Source organism: Atheta coriaria, unplaced genomic scaffold (genome assembly GCF_025399875.1).
Source record: "Atheta coriaria isolate IRGN ID8LTWV9N9 unplaced genomic scaffold, Caltech_Dcor_3.1 hic_scaffold_7_pilon, whole genome shotgun sequence".
NCBI lineage: Eukaryota > Metazoa > Arthropoda > Insecta > Coleoptera > Staphylinidae > Dalotia > Dalotia coriaria.
In genome coordinates, this window is record NW_027045449.1 from 9,541,814 (window position 1) to 9,558,943 (window position 17,130).

Below are 17,130 nucleotides of genomic sequence, written 5' to 3' on the forward strand. Positions count from 1 at the left end.
AGAGGTAGAAATTTCGATCCAATGCCGTCAAATATTGTCAGAACCGTTACTTTAGTAGTTATAGTTTTACTTTAATAGGACTTTCCAAACAAAACATTAAAAAACCCATTGAAACACCTTTTCTAGAAAACCAGAAATTAGCAAGACCATAGAACGTAAACCTGGTTATTATATTTGATAAAATAATTCGTAAAATTGATTTTTTTCTCTCCAAAAATTTTATTTTGGAATAACTCCTGCCATCTATCTACATCTGACCTAACAACTCATGATCACCCTTCCCTTGTGCGCTATTCAAATAGGTCCCGCCCAGAATTTTACCCTCCTGCAACTTCTTACAGCGTTTCTCCTCACACTCTTCTTCTGTTTGCTCCTAGGTGAAGTACTTTGAATTTAATTTGAAAAACAAATCAATATTGACCTTTCTGTTCCTCCACTGCTTCTGCCTGCAGAGCAGTGAAGCAAAATCATTCCAAAAAGAAACACATTCCTCCTAAAATTCACCTCAAAACACACGTGACATTTGTTCAAAATGCCGTCGGATCCTGACCTGGGTGGTCTTCAACCCAACAGAAACGACAATTCTTCATGTTTCTCCAGGAGCTAGTCTCTCCTGGCCTTTGGAAGATCAAAATCTAAATTATACAATACCCAAAGGTATCATTTATATTTTCTAGAACCTAAACATTGCAATGCTGTTTACTTTTTTTGTTTGATTTTGTAATAAGTTTTTTGTAGATATTTGGTGGCCATGGTGTGATTACTGGAAAGAACCCCAGCACTATCTCTTCAAATGGCAAACATGTGTTTCGCGATAGCGTACGCGTCCAAGTGCACAAAGAAAGGCGCGCTGCACATGCACATCTGGCTGATAATAGGTAATTCAATTAACTCCATCGCAACTCAATGCGCTGACCACATTCCGCTATTTGAATGGGATTATGTTGTGCTCCAGGCTTGCTGCTGCTCTGCGGTTGGGCTTGGAATGTAATCTGCTCGCCGGACGTATTCACCTGGAATTTCGCCTTCGCCTTGCTGAACATTGGTCAAGTGTTTCACATAATTTACCAATTGAGACCCGTTGAGTTCGATCCGGAGTTGGAGGAAGTTTATCACAACTTGTTTGAACCATTCAAGGTAAGAGAATTCCATAATTAGAAAATCAGAATGAAAATTTAACTATTTTGGGGTTTTAGATTCCTAGATTGCAATTTAAAAAGATAGTGAGTGAAGAATTCTCGCAAATAATGTCCCTGCACGCGGGAGAAGCTTATGCCGTTCAAAATTTGACCAGGACAGATCGTCTGGGGTTGTTGCTATCAGGGAAAGTCAATGTTTTATCAGATAATCAATTTCTACATCCGATTCTTCCCTGCGAGTTTCTGGATTCTCCAGAGTTTGAGTCTAGTAGGAATACTGTTGATGATAAATTTAAGGTTAGTAAAAATATGGTAATAGTATCCATTTTTAGTTTCCTAACCTAACTTAACCTGCGCCAACCTGACGCCAACCTAGCAACAACATAACTTAATTTAACCTCATTTAACCTAAATCAAGCAAACCCACCAACAAAACCTTGACCGAACTAAATCTAACCTAACCTATAAGCTTATTTAAGGTTAAAACACGTGTCCTGTAGCTGTTACACAGACTTATTTTACTACAGCACAACTCTTGGCTTCGCTCGTTAAGAGATTTACTAGAGTTCTATTTATGCAGGTTGGAAAAGAATTAGGAACTGCAAAACACTTTGAATAGGATTATTTTATATAGAGACATGTAGTGCTGTCATCTGTAGGGAAAACTCAACTCGCGCCATCTGGTGGTGCTGGTGTACTTTTTAGCACATTTAGTCGCGTTTCTTTATCTTTCACTATTGGAAATATAATTATTTTATATTTTTATCTAAAGGAGAATTTTTCATTCTTTCATAATCAGCAATTTGTTGGTTGCTATCGCTTTTAGTTTTAGAGATATTAATTATTAAAATCCTCGAAAAAAGTATCAAAACACCCCCTTGGCAATTTTTCTTAAGACTTAAATTTCATCTCTCAGTTTCCGTTTTAACAGTCCTATCTGATAGAGAATAGCCGTAGATTAAGACGCTGCGATCAGATCTTAAATATCTCTTTTGGTTTACGAGATATTCGCATTTTGAATGAAAATGTAAGGAGAAATGCAAATGTCACTTTTAGCACTTTTGGTCGCGTTTTTGACCTTTTCCTGTAGGAAATCTAATCATTTTAAATTTTTTATCTGATGAGAATTTTCAATCTTTCATAATCAGCGATTCGTTGGCTGCCTTAATATCGCTTTTAGTTTTAGAGATATTTATTATCAAAATCGTCGAAAAAAAAGTATCAAGCACCCTTGGCAATTTTTTCTTAAATTAAAATTTCATCTCCTCAGTTCCGTTTTAACTGTCATATTATATAGAGTTTAGTCCGTAGATTAAGACGCTGCGATCAGATCTTAAATATCTTTTTGGTTACAGGATATTCGCGATTGAATAAAATGGGCAAGAATTGAAAATGTCACTTTTTAGCACTTTTGGTCGCGTTTTTGACCTTTTCCTGTAAATCTAGTCATTTAAATTTTTATCTGATAGAGGAATTTTTCCAATCTTTCGCAATCAACGATTCGTTGGCTGCCTATCGCTAGTTTTAGAGATATTTATTATCAAAAATCGTCGAAAAAAAGTATCGAAGCACCCCTTGTGAATTTTTCTTAAAATTAAAAATTTCATCCTCTCAGATTTCCGTTTAACTATCTTATATTATAGAGTTTAGTCACGTAGATTAAGACGCTGCGATCCAGATCTTAAATATCTTTTTAGTTTACATGAGATATTCGCGATTGAATAAAATGGGCAAAATTGAAAAATGTCACTTTTTGCTTACTTTTAGTCGCGTTTTTGACCTTGCTTTTTCCTGTAGGAAATATAGTATTTTATATTTTTATCTGATAGAGAATTTTTCAGTCTTTCTAATCAGCAATTCGTTGGCTGCTATCTCTTTTAAGTTTAGAGATATTTATTATCAAAAAATCGTCGAAAAAAGTATCAAACACTTGCCAGCAATTTTTCTTAAATTAAATTTCATCTCTCAGATTTCCATTTTAACTATCTATCTTATAGAGTTTAGTCCGTAGATAAAAACATACGATCAGATCATAAATATCTCTTTTATAGTTTACGGGAATATTCGCGATTGAATAAAATGGACAAAATTGAAAATGTCGCTTTTAGCACTTTTAGTCGCGTTTTTGACCTTTTCTGTAGGAAATAAGTATTTTATATTTTTATCTGATAGAGAATTTTGGTCACTTTCTTAATCAACAATTCGTTGGCTATCTCTTTTAGTTTTAGAGATAATGAGTGATTATCAAATCGTCGAAAAAAGTAATGACACCCCCTTAGCGAATTTTTTCTTAGAATTGAAATTTCATCTCTCAGATTTCGTTTAACTATCCTATCTTATAAGAGTTTAGTCCGTAGATTAAACGCTGCGATCAGATCTTAAATATCTCTTTTAGTTTACGAGATATTCGCGATTGAATAAAATGGACAAAAATTGAAAAATGTCACTTTTAGCACTTTTAGTAGATTTTTGACCTTTTCTGTAGAAATATAATTATTTTATATTTTGATCTGATAGAGGGAATTTTCTAATCTTTATAGTAATCGCGATTCGTTGGTTTATGCTATCGCTTTTTAGTTTTAGAGATATTGGTATCAAAAATCGTCGAAAAAGTATCAAACACCCCCCTTGGCAATTTTTTCTTAAGAATTAAAATTTCATCTCTCAGATTTTCGTTTTAACTATCATATCTGATAGAGAATAGACCGTAGATTAAGACGCTGCGATCGGATCTTAGTTATCTCTTTTAGTTTACGAGATATTCGAGATATAGCGATGAAAAATTAAACTACCCGCCCTCTGATGTTCATAAAACGAAACAAAGCCATACATAACCAATTCTAATGCGAATTGGAATTGATATGATCAAAACCTAATTAGTATCCAATGCAATAACTTTGACCTGCAATGTGATATGTCGCTGCAGAAGCCGCAGAAGGCGATTGTAAATCGAGAAGTTGATAATACTGCCGATCGCACAATTTGCGCTCGCAATCACAGTCGGCATTCGCGCACTCGGCGGCGCGCTCGTTTGCAAATTGCACGCTTGTGAGAATTTAATCAGCGATGCCTAGACACGCCACGAAACGCCTACCGCGAGCTACCGGTATTCGCTGGGAACGCACGCATTCCAACCGCACCGCGAGCGGGACAATCAAAAGGCGATTAATCAATTCATAAATTTCGCATTCCAAGACACTTACACTCGCCGTCGAAAATAAAATGTTGCGCGTGAAATGAACCTGAATGAATCTCGGATGATAATAATTTAACCCACGGGCAAGACTGGCAACTTGTATGTAAGTTCAAGTTGCAATGAAAAACGCGCCGTAATTATATGTGACTGTTATTACAGCGGCGCTTTGACAAACGATATCGTTGCAATGGAAGACAATTATTATGGGGCGGTTTAAAACGAGCCGGGGACTCTAATTAGAAAACTGATTTGTGTTAATTCCCAAACAGTAAATTACAGATTGTAATCGTCTTAAGATGTTGAAATTCAATGTAAATTGCCGCCCGCCGACGATCTCGTTTATTTTAAACGGCGTCGTTTTCCGGGGGCTTGCGTTCCAAAGATTCGGATGCTATTTGCAAGTGCGGATAGATTTCCGGCAAGCGGCGGCCACGCCAGTGGTGGGAAAGTTAAAGTTTATAGTTTTGTTAAAGGGGAGCGAAATTGGAAAGGAATAAGGAGCGGATAATGGCGGTGGAGGCGCGTTTTCCAAGCGATAAAACGCGAAAATTCGCGGGAATGTCCAAAACGTGTTTTTGGGAAATTCACGCGGTAATTAACATTTTTTCGTGGGTTGTTAATTGGAATTAGGTAATTTGGAATTGTGGCGTTGGATATTGACCAAATTAAATTTATTAATGCTTGTGGTTTGTTAATTATTTTGTAGTATTGCGGTTTCCTGTTCTAGATTATCACTATTCGATTAGTATTAATTAGAAACATTAGTAATTTTGATTATTAACAAGTAATAATTCACACTTTCGAAATTTCAACACCATTTTTGCTATTTTTACGTTTTTTAAACAATTAATAAGTAAAAAATTCATATAATTACCTATTCTAACCTTAAAAATACTTTATTCCTTACTAATATTATAAATGCGAAAGTCCTGATGTTTGTTACACCTTCATGCAAAAACTACTTAACCGATCATCATGGAAATTTGTACACATATTCTTAGTGGTCCCCGAATGGTTATAGGCTTCTTTTTATTTAATAAAAAAAATTATTTTTTAAATAAAATAAAGAAATTGTTTAGCCATTAATACCTCTGCATCTGGCTATTTGACTACTTTAACGCCATCTAGCATTCCAGCAATAAAGCTCAAACCTAAGTACTATAGTACCATCACACTGTATTATCACACTGTATTACCGACAGCTACGTCAACATCAAATCCAATTAACTACACTATGGAGACTTCCATAGACTATACTTTCAGCCATTTTAAACTTCCCGCCATTCTACTTCATTGTTACTTCTTCTGTGACTACAGACGCGTACGGAAACTTCATTATTTTAGATATTCGCGAGCGAAGCCGTGGGTTAAAGCTAGTAGGTTATAAAAACTTATTTAACCTCAAATATGCGCAAAACCCATTACAGATATCTACCTTACCGACCGTATTTAGATTTTGCTGCATACATGGTCGATAGTGATTAGTTGTGTTGCCTTTGACGCATTTTGCGTAGTTATCCACATCGGGGAATAATAGCCGAAGCTAAATTAATGAGCCGAGAAGGCTATCTGCGCGCGAGCGCGCTCATTCGATCGGCCGAACAAACGAGCTTTCAGCTTTCAGCACGAGCACACAATGGCACATCACGATCGCTTAAAAAGGGAGCCCGGCGATGCGGAAAAAGCCCACTAAAAGTCAAAAACAGCCACTTTTTCATGCACACAAGATGTGTACGACACACCCATACACTTTATTAGTATATACATCAGCTGCATACTTCATTGTGCATGTACACGTAAAGATTAAATCATTTCAATAAATAATCGAGCGTGAAATTTACAAAAATCGCTTTATTTTCGTATTTCGGGCATTTTTGGCATTTTTTCGGAGTAAAAATAGATTCATGTGTTCCAATATTGGACCACAAATATTTCCATTCAAATTCCGGCTCGAATTAGCCACGTGGCCGCGTAATTTTCGAAAAAATGTGTTAGTAGTTCCCGGCGACAGAATAATCGTCCACAGATGCGCGCGTCTCGCCACTCAACAATTAAACGCTGCAACTAATGAATAGTGAAAAGAATTAATTTCCCTCGACGCAACTTTTCACATTTTTTTTCGTTTTTCCTTTTATTTTTCTCTTGCTGTTAATTTCAACCGAGTTGATATGGCCTACGTGCATTCACGCACGCGTTCCACACTCGGTGAAGAAATAGTATTAAGTATTAGGTCGTGTTGTTTGTCGCGTGTTCTTCGGGAATGAGATTGTTTTGAATGTTAGTTTTCGTGCGTGGATCTATTCCGATCGCTGCAGATGCAGGCGGGTATTTTATGTCGCGTCGGGGCGCTCGTTAAAGACACCTACGCGATGGCGGCGGCGGCTCCAGAGACGGCAGACACACCGGGATGTCGGGATGAATTATGTGCGCCGCCGTAAACATCAAAACATCAGCATTAATTGCGAAAGCAATGATTTTCCATTTGCATCCTGCTATGGTGCTAAATTTAGACGATAACATACTAAACTCGATTCGGGAAAGAAATTAAACTAATTTTAGAGATATTCATGTGAAATATTAATAATTTAAGAGGAACAAGAGTAGAAATGGTTAAATATGGTTGCATATATTAAATTTTAGTTGAAATAACCTTAAAAATAGCTTAAAAATCTTTATTTTTGAAGAAAATCAATGATTTTAGTAAAAATAAAGATAATTACTTATCAACAAAGACATTCAGGCAATGTTTTTTGACTGTTTTGATAGAAAAATCATCTAAAACAACGAAAAAACTGAAAAAAATCAATTTTAATGTACTTTTGTTAGTGTATCATTGGTTGCCTATAATAAAATCATTCCCCATTTACCTAATTTAATTATTTTTGTTTTTACACCAAATTTAGGCAAAAATTAAATTTCTAAAATGATATTGTTTGATTTCACAATGCAAACAAATTGAATTCGATCTAAAAATATAACTTTTTTGGCATTTAAACATTTAATTGCATTCGTAATACAAAAGAAGACAATCGATTGAAATTCTATAATAAATTCTACAAATAACTGGAGGCAATTGCCTTTGTTCTGCTGGTTTTATTGTTCTTTCTTTATTTACACCAACTTGTTAACCTGCTCGACTCAATGGAACACGTTTTTATTATTCGACGCTTTATTTTATTACAATTGACTTTCTATAAACGTTTAATTTAAAGTATCTCAGAAATTGAATTGAAATGCAGCTCGAGATTTCGCCCACAAAAAAAATAAAAGCAGAAAAGGAAAAAATACACAATCAGTCGACAAATTCGTAAATCACAAAGTGCGCTGAATAATATGTATTTATCTATGGACGCGATGCTTTTACGCGTGATTCATCACCATCCGAAAGCGATAAAAGCGCATTAAATTCGTTGGACGGCGTTCGCGGAAATTGCATTTTCACGCGGGCTTCGGCTCGCTTCTAGAATAATTCACGCCGTGTGACATCATCAATTTTACCTTTGCCTAGCTGATGCTGATTCTGATTCACTTTCAATTAAATTTTCATTACTTACTTCCTACGCAGAAATATAAATAAATTAATAAATACAAAAGCAAACCGAATGAAATTTTGAATATTTCACGCTTCCAGCGAAAAGTAAGCGAAACTGTACGTATGCATCTTATTAAATATTTATGTGTAGTGGCAAAGTTTGCTTGTTTAAACAACAACATGTTCAATTTTCCATTGCAATGCGAGCGAGAAACTGAAAATGTAAAACAAGCGCAGCGAAACATATAGCCAAAACTAAAAATATCATTTATGCGGGCAATTTTAGGCAGCATTAAAAGCCGGTCATAAATTCTATTTCTATCGTCATTATGTACATTTGCGAGTCGGAAAACGCGCTCGACCATTTGAAAATTGCAAAATTCTCACATTTTCTATTCATTCAATCGCAAGTGCCTGGAAATGTGAATTTTGTATTAAAAACCGGTATTTTTTAAATAAAAAATTATTATTTTTTAAATTTTATGAAAAAAAATACCGGTATACCGGTTTTAATACCGGTATTTCACACATTTAACCGGTATACCGGTATTTTTTGTAAATAATGTATTAAAAATTTAAAAATAAAAAAAATTTCAAAAATTTTTCTAAAAACTAAAAACTACCGGTTAACCGTTATTAATACCGGTATTTCCGTGCCTATAAAATGTGGTAATGTATTTTCTTCATTCCACGTTCACCCTTCGGCGTTCGCCTGCGCGGAATTTAAAATGCGTCATGTGTATTAGAAAACTTTAACTTGGGCTACAAGTTGGAATCGATAGCGCGAAGTTTTCCAACTCGGATGCGAGACAGGCCGAAGAATTATGTAGGTGGGCCACGGATGAAAGGATGGCAAAGGATTAGCGTGTGATTTACTGACCTTCCTCTCGCACCTAGGCGCAACGTGTGCGGCGTTGCCAAATTATCCGTGAAGAAATAAACTGTTACGACACATTTCGCAACTTTTGCAAACTTATTAAATCGCGTGTGATTGAAAATTTCCCCCGCAGCGGGGGTATAATTGCGCATGCAGAGAACGTAATACTATATAATAGGATGTAGAAAAAGAAAAACAGTGTGCGAATGCAAAAAGTGCGCGGCGTTCAAGGAATGCGCATTGCGCGAGTTGTCTGCTTGCAATGCGACACTCCGAAAATAAACCGCAAACAAAACGAGTGCGTACATGCGGCGACTAAGCACAAATCACATGCGTTATGATTGGAATTCAAAGTGCGTCGGGCACGGCTGGAATGACGCCGGATAATTAACTGTGGGAAATCTAATTATTTTTAAACTGCAAACAGAAATAATCAATTAAAAATCAAGAAAAACGTTAAAAAAAATTAATGGTTATTGATTTGAGGTTATGTGTAACTTTACATAACCTAGATCATATACAAATAATTACCACAGTTGATTCAAAATTGTTTCTTCGTGGAACGCGAACAATGGCGGCGGTTATTTGATTTAATTCTATTGTACATGTATCGTTCTAATTTTTCCCCTATCAATAGCTCAAGCAGCAGGCAGCGTCTTTTGTTGTCGATCGAAGAGAAGCCGGCCGGCCGGCCTGACGCAGCAAGTGCATTTGATCAATAATTCATCGCGTTTGAATTACGCGCCCGCAGCGTTCGCGGGCGCGCGCGATTCCGCCCGAAGTGATCCGCGACCGCGACGGCGACGACGCGGCGCGTGTCAGCTGCTGCTGCTCGCGTTCACAGCGTTGCGACGTCTCTCCTCTCTGTCCTCGCTTGTGCGCTTGTTAGCGTTTTACGTCGTCGGCGTTTAGTTTTTTTCAAAATTTTTCGTTCGCTTTGTGTGCCTGCGCGTGTCCAGCGTGCAACTGCAACCAGCCGATGTTGTCGACGAGGTATCCTGCCACGAGTTACCAGCCATACGAAACGTGTCCGCCGACCGCAAACAGCCACAGCCGCACGTACTACATTTGAGCGGGCATATTGAACCGTGCGGTTGCAGCAGGATTGGCCGAGAGAACACTGCAGAAAGAAAGGTAAATGAATTGCGATTTTAGACCGGTTACGCTTATATAACATGTACAATTCGGTCTGTTTTGTTGGTTAACGTGCGTTGTGTTTTTGTGTCCGGTGTTGTTTTCGGTCGGTTTGGTTAGGTTAGTGTAGCTCGGAACGAGGCCGCGCGGCTCGCAGGAAGAGGCAGATAGAGCCGCTCTAAGCTGTGATAAACAGAGAAGGGGAATGATTGTGCGCAGCACATGCAGGCCTGCGAGCGTCGATACAAAATACACGCGTAGCAAACGTGTTGCAGGGAAATAGACAATGCATTGTAGTGATTGTGCTTTTACGCACCACACCCACCAGTGTAAGTGTAGTTTTTAGGTTATGTTACATAGGTTACCAATCACTCCGCTAGATGGCGCAACATGACAACCTGCCTATTAAAAATGCATAATATAATTAAATCGTTGAATAAAATTTAACGCATCAATTTCTAAACTTAACAATCTTCAAAAAATGTTTTTGAACCATGAAGGACAAAGGAAACTCCCTGCTATTAATTCCAAATTTTAAGTTTACCCACTTATTAACAACAAACAAGCTGATATTACACATAACAACAGCTACTTTTGCTTACTTGATTAAATTGAAACGCACAAGGTACCATCATACACTTGATATTAATTTATGTGTGTGCCACTCGAGCATACATCCTCCGAGCACTAGTTTTAGTACACTTACACTTTTACGGCGTCCGATCATATATCCACGGTATCTCGGTATTAACATAAAACTCATAATGTTGGCAGTAATAAACCAACTAGGTACTAAGTAATGGCCCCATCTTCATGACTTATGAGCGCGTGTTATGTGCGCGCCGATGACGTCTGCATTCTTGCTAGCGTCTTGCTAGGAGGCGATGTAAATTAAAACTTCAATTAATTTATCGCCTATGGTCGTGTAGGTTATTCTATGGCAGGCGATTGATGTGTGCACGACAATCCCGAATGGAATAAACAGGTTTCGGATGGCGTGGAGGGAAAAAAAGCGATGGAGTTTATCGCAATGCGTTTAATGTCTGTTTCACGGTTGGTTTCTGCGTGTTGTGGAGATTAAATATATAGGAAATTGATCAATTATAATAATTAGGCGGGTTGTGAAACTGGGCAGAGGATTTTAACGCGTGGAGATGAATTTTTGGATTTTATTGTACTGTTAGATTAATTAAAAATATTTAGTTATTATTATTTTGTTATTATCGAGGTTTTGTTACATCAGGGAATTAAAATTAATCAAATTTTGAGATTTTCCGTGGATTGGCATCTGTTTAATCTTTGTAAGCTGGTTATAAACTCAATTACTCTTGTAAAAATGCCGGTAAATATTTCCTGTTGTATTCACTTGTGTTATGTTTAAATGATTTTGTTGTAACGCAACATGCACCCCAACAAATTAGCTGAAAAATCGTGCTTAAGTTATAGAAATTTGCATTGCAATTTGTAGGGATGCTGGGATCATAATTACAACAATATTTCAAATGTTATCATCAATGTCATGTCTTTGAAAAAATATTATAGCTCATAATTGCTAGAAATTAAAATATTTTTCGTTGTTACACAGAGAAAATATAACGCTATAACGAAGAAATTAATATTTAGCTTTAAATTCGCGTTTTTTTAAATAAAAAAAAATGGTTAATGATTATTTTTAGTGTCAAAAGTCACAAGTAGGGAAAGTAAAATTAAAATTGCATCTACATAAAACTTTCTATGCCTCTTGTTTAGCGTATTTTGTGGTTTTTGTCCGCCGGCGGAACTAATATCTGACAACACAACAAATTTGTGAATGTCGTGTTTTTGCTCTAGCCAACGTGAGTCAACGGGAATCTAACGTTAATGAACGAATGTAGGTCGACGACTAGTCGATACATAAATCAAGCAATGCGCAAAAACGCACAGACAACAAGCAAAACGCAGAAAAAAAACGCGCAGCAAAAAAAGTAAAATCAAATCGCAATTTGTGGTTTTACGAGTTGGTACCTATATAAAAGTAAACACAGGAGATTCCTTTGATTAATGCGTTTGAAGTTGTTTAATTTTTAATGATAACCAAAAGAAATTGAAAAAAAAAAGGAGAAATAAAAACGAAAGAAGAGGCTTTGACTTTTATGCGGCTCATTATCGTCGGCATTGACTGAATGTAAATTACATTTTTATTCGGATACAAATAGCTTCTGCTGGCGATGACATCTTGTCGTTGGGTTTGTATTAAATTTGAAATTAATTGGGATTTTGTGTATTATTAAATACGGACTAAGAGACAAGCGCGAGGAAGGAGAGAAGGAGAGTAAAGGACGTTTTGATAATAAAATTTCGCTTTACTTTTGCGACGACTGTTCGACTCGGGTCTTCATTCGGTCGTATCGTTCGTTACGTCGGTGGACGTACGCGCCGCCCCCGAAAATGTGCCTAATACGTTTATAAGCCAGCCGGAAAACGGCCTAAAAGAGCGAAATGTAAATAATTACACTCGGCGTTCGCTTTCTTCATTCCTCTGCCCCACTGATAACAATATTCCATTCAAATTGAAGCCTAGTAAAGAAAGGTGCAATATTTACCGCCGCCGGAATTTGTATCACTCTGTATTTCGACGTGTTTGTCTTCGTTTCCCGTATTTCGCATCCGGTGAGGTTGTGCCGCGCTGGAAATTTCCGAAATAAAATAAACAAATCAAAGAGGCGGCATTTCCATGCGTCCTCGCTCCTGGCGGCGGCGTGCACCAGCAGCAGCAGGAATGCAGAGCACGGGCGCAACGCTTCGCAAATTCTCGATTACATTCGTTACATTCAGCGCATTGTGCGCGCGCTCGTAGCAATTAGGAACGCTGCGAATTGATCGAATTACGACGACGCGCGTTTTTTTTTTATTTCTACGTTCTTTTATCCCTGCTTGCTTTAAATCCTGTTGTTGTTTATTTTTATTCGTTATGGTCGAGGTATTGTGCAATTAACATTTTTGCACAGGCGAAAAGTGTGGGTGATTCGAAAAACATTCGATATTGTCTCGCGTGATGTGATGTTGTAGTGTACGTACGAGTACAAATTACAAAACTCATTGCCAAGAACAATTAATCTCGGCGAAAAGCCGTAAATAACTCGCGCTCGCTAGCGAGAGGAGGAAGGTGAACCGCGGGCGCACTTGACGACCGCCAGAGAACTTTTTAACTTTCGTTTTCTTTTCATTTGCGATTTTCGGCGGTCGGTCGGCGGTTTTTCGATTGCGGGCACGCTCCGCAGTATACTAATGCTACAGTTTGTACAGTTCAAACGTTAATTTACGATCCTACACAGAGAGAAAAAAAAATAGGCGATGCAGGTGTGCAAAAACTAGATTTATCGCGAGTCGCACAACTTTATTAAGGCGCGAATTTTTCGCATGTTGGTTTTGGATATTTGGCTGCGGTGGGTGTTTGCTTGCGGGCGCAGCGAGGAGAACCAAATATTTGATTTGTTGTGCAAACAGAAACCGCATACCGAAATTGTTGACCCGCCGAAGAGTTGCGCTAATAACATTTTACGTTTAATTCATCCAGTAGAAATGAGATATCACCATGCATGACAATCGACAATATAAATTTTCATACGACAAGCTTTGCGTTTTTTATACGCGCGACATTTATTTGTAATGATTAAAGCAGTGACATTTTTTACGCTCCCCACATGTACCTACAGTGAGTGTACATGTAAGTTTTACGCACCGCATAAATTATTAAACGTGTTGTGTTCACCAATCTGGAATAAAAGTCTCCCTAAAAAAACTCTGTGTCTCTCTCGAAGAGTACGCGGATATATTGTGACAGTGCATAAACTGATATTGCGAAGAATACGACACGCGGTGGCCCATGCATATTAAATTCGCCACAGGCACGCAACGAAATAATTTCTTTCTTTCTCTGCACGCGTGCGCGAAACAAAACGAGAGGCGTCGTTACATAAAGACGATGTGTAGTTGAATGTGGACGTTTTTTTTTTGTAAATTGCTTTCTCGGATCGGATCGAAATTCGTACGGTTTTTGAATTATTCCTGGGGTCGCATGCCATGTGCGCATGTGGTAATTAATAATCGTCGTTTATCAAATCCCAAATTACTCTTTCTACCTGTTTCTGCTCATTATACCTGCTGTAATGTTCATTATTTAATCATGCGTTGTTTATGCTATGTACGCGGTGGTGTTTTCAGTAATATTTCTTATTTATTAACATAGTGGGATTAATTATTCAAGTAGAAGTTGTCATTAGTTGGAAAAAAAATTATAAATGTAAGGAAATTTGATTGTTTGTGTGTTTTTTTGAAATTGTTTGCAATTTTTTTTACTTTGATGTGAATATACGTATTTATTTTTAGTCGGTTTTCAATGCGGCGCTTGTTAATTTATGTGCGGTGCAAGTAATAAGTGATATTTCGCGTACGTGAAAATTTCGACCCTGGCGATATTAATTTTAGACGTTTAGCTCACGTGGGCTATTTTTGGGTACGCGGTGTGTACTCTGTACATACACTTTGTACACGAATTATACCATTAGGTGAATATTTCATTAAATCAATTTAATTTACAGATAAAAATATCAATAAAACATATTTTTTTTTGAGATAAAATAAAATTAATCAAATTTTTGTTATAAAAATTTATTATGAAGGGATTTAAACACTCTGTATGTGTGTATGAACAGGCTATTCACATCTTTCTACACATTCACGTCGTTCGCTCGGAAAACGCGCATCCTCGGCAAGATAAACTCGCGATGCGTCGCTTCATATCTCACTTCTTACGTTCTTACGCGGCTTAAATAAATCCCTGACGTTTTGTATATACATCACCTGTGTGTGTACTGTTTGGAATGCAGCCTTCGGTGTTGAATAAGTGTTGAATAATCGCCGGTGATCAGTTTATAAAGTTGGTAAAACACGTCAGAATTGAAAAATTATGCGGCGAAACAAACTCCGCATCTGTTTAGTGTTGTTTTTCAATTTTTTCTTGGTATACTTATTATGCGAAATTAGTACCTATACGAAAACATGTTTGGTATTGTGTGTTTTAATACACCGCGTTTGAAATGTGTAATATTTTTGCATAACAATGCATTTGTCGGGTGGGCGTTGTGCGCTATTATTACACACATGCGGAAAACAAGCAGCCGCAAAAAGAAAGCTATGCGCCTGCAAATATTTGTAATCGTATCAATTTTTAATGCGTTGTTTATTTTTGTTGCAGGTATGTGTTTTCGGAGTCATTTTACGCTGTTACCTACCAGGTAATGTTACAATGAAATAATTGGCAAACTTTGATTTTGAGCGCGCACAAACATTAATTACAAGTGTCGAGGGAAAGTCACAACACACATCTTTGATGCGTGCCATATGTGAATCACGCCTATCTTGCGCAATTAAATAATCACGCACTTTGTACGCACATTATGAATATTATTCAATGCGTAGAAATTCGAAACGTTTATTTACTGTATTCAGAAGGCTCGGGCGTATGATTAAATATGCAAAGATTGCGCCCAAAAATGGAGTGACAATTATAATTCTCCGATTTTGGGACGGACGCGAGCGAGAGTCGCTCACTTTACGAGTACGTGTTCGTTAGCAGCGTTTATCTAAAACGCCAAATTTAGCGTCGCTAACGACGCTTTAATATCCCAATAATTTTCGTTAATTATTAATAATACAATGTTTACATGTGTTTTGTACCGTTTTTCATGCGAGAAACAGGTCGTGAACGGCGTTGTAGCTCGAGGAGGATTTGAGGTTAGGTTAACGTACGGGTACATTTAAGGCCCACGCTGATTATCTTTCTTTGGGTTTTTTGTTGTGTATGTTGATGGTTTGCATTGAAAAGTTTTCATCGTACGTGCAGCGCAATCGCTTGAAGTGAACATCTAAATTAAAATTTATCGTTTTGTGTGTTAAAAAACACAGTTTGTGTGTTTGTGTAGGTGTGGTGAGTTGAATCAGGTAGTAATTTAATAATTTAGGAGTTACTGATAGTAAATATAGGAGAAAATTTAAAAAAATAAGACATTTTTTTATTTTTTTGCCAAAAATGACTTAAAAAATAAAATTTTAGTTTATTTCTTAATAACTTTCTTAATAATCAATCAATATCAACTAAATTTTGACAGATTATAGAACATTTAATTCTGAAACAAATAAAATTTGATTTGAAGGTCTATGACTGATATTTTTGGAGATAATGTGATTTTTTCAACATAATTTTACGCTGAAATTGGTTTATTTTGTATGTTGTGTGGGTGTGGTGAGTTCAATCGGGTAGTAATTTAATAATTTAGGAGTTACTGGTAGTAAATAGGGGAAGGGGGGGGCAAAATGGGCCCCTGGGGGCAAAGTGGGCCCCCTGAAATTCAGGAGGCTTAAAAAATTGAGGGCCAAAGTGGACCCCCTAAAATTTTTGATATATAGGATGAAGTTGCAAAAACAACTTATCCACAACAAATTCGAAGTAAGAAATAAAAAAAGAAAATAATATAAGCAAAAAATTGATACAAACGGAAGAGCCTAATTTTTATGAGTGGGGGCCCACTTTGCCCCATATTCTGATTTTTTTTTATTTTGATAGACACGTCTTATTAATATTGAATACTGAACAAGGATGTAAAAAATAGTGTAACGAGTGAAAAAAGGTAAACAAATTCCCTTTTTTCGCTTTTGGGGCCCACTTTGCCCCACCCTCCCCTATAGGAGAAAATTTAAAAAAATAAGAAAAATTTTGATTTTTTTGCCAAAAATGAGTTAAAAAATAAAATTTTAGTTTCTTCTTAATAACTTTCTTAATAATCAATCAATTTCAACAAAATTTTAACAGATTATAAAATATTTAATTCTAAACCTAATAAATTTTAGTCTGAAGATCTACGATAGATATTTTCGGAGATAATGTGAATTTTTCAACATAAATTTTCGCTAAAATTGGTTTATTTAGAATTAGTTTGATTTGATTACATTTACCCGAAATTAGTATGAGTTGCGCGCGCGCGTGAATGATAATAATTCGCATGAGTCTGCGGCATTAATGCTAATAACTCGCATTAGCATCGATATTAAGCATGCAGGCGAGCTTACGCCGCAAGAGCGAATCCGCGATCAATGAGGATTGATAGGGCGCTGCGGTGGTGGTAAGCAGCGTATCGTTGGCTTTGTGCCCAATCAACCCCTAGACACCGAAGACCCTCTAGGTGTGCCCCATCCACACCTCGCAAGCGACGCT

General features: G+C 36.9%; 2 protein-coding genes across 2 annotated transcripts in view; both read left to right on the forward strand.

The window, feature by feature from the left end:
- Positions 1-385: 385 nt before the first annotated feature.
- On the forward strand, positions 386-1,758 carry bves (popeye domain cAMP effector bves). Its single transcript, XM_065307244.1, is given in 7 exon segments — positions 386-576; positions 578-657; positions 739-789; positions 792-878; positions 956-1,137; positions 1,197-1,436; positions 1,720-1,758. Coding segments are annotated over 7 exon segments (723 nt in total). The 5' UTR covers positions 386-532.
- A 7,813-nt stretch (positions 1,759-9,571) lies between these two features.
- LOC135796282 (splicing regulator muscleblind) overlaps positions 9,572-17,130 on the forward strand; it is a 116,986-nt gene continuing 109,427 nt past the window's right edge. Inside the window, exon 1 of the mRNA XM_065308217.1 lies at positions 9,572-9,878. The gene's annotated coding sequence lies outside the window, so the exon portion shown is untranslated. The remainder of the gene's footprint in view (positions 9,879-17,130) is intronic.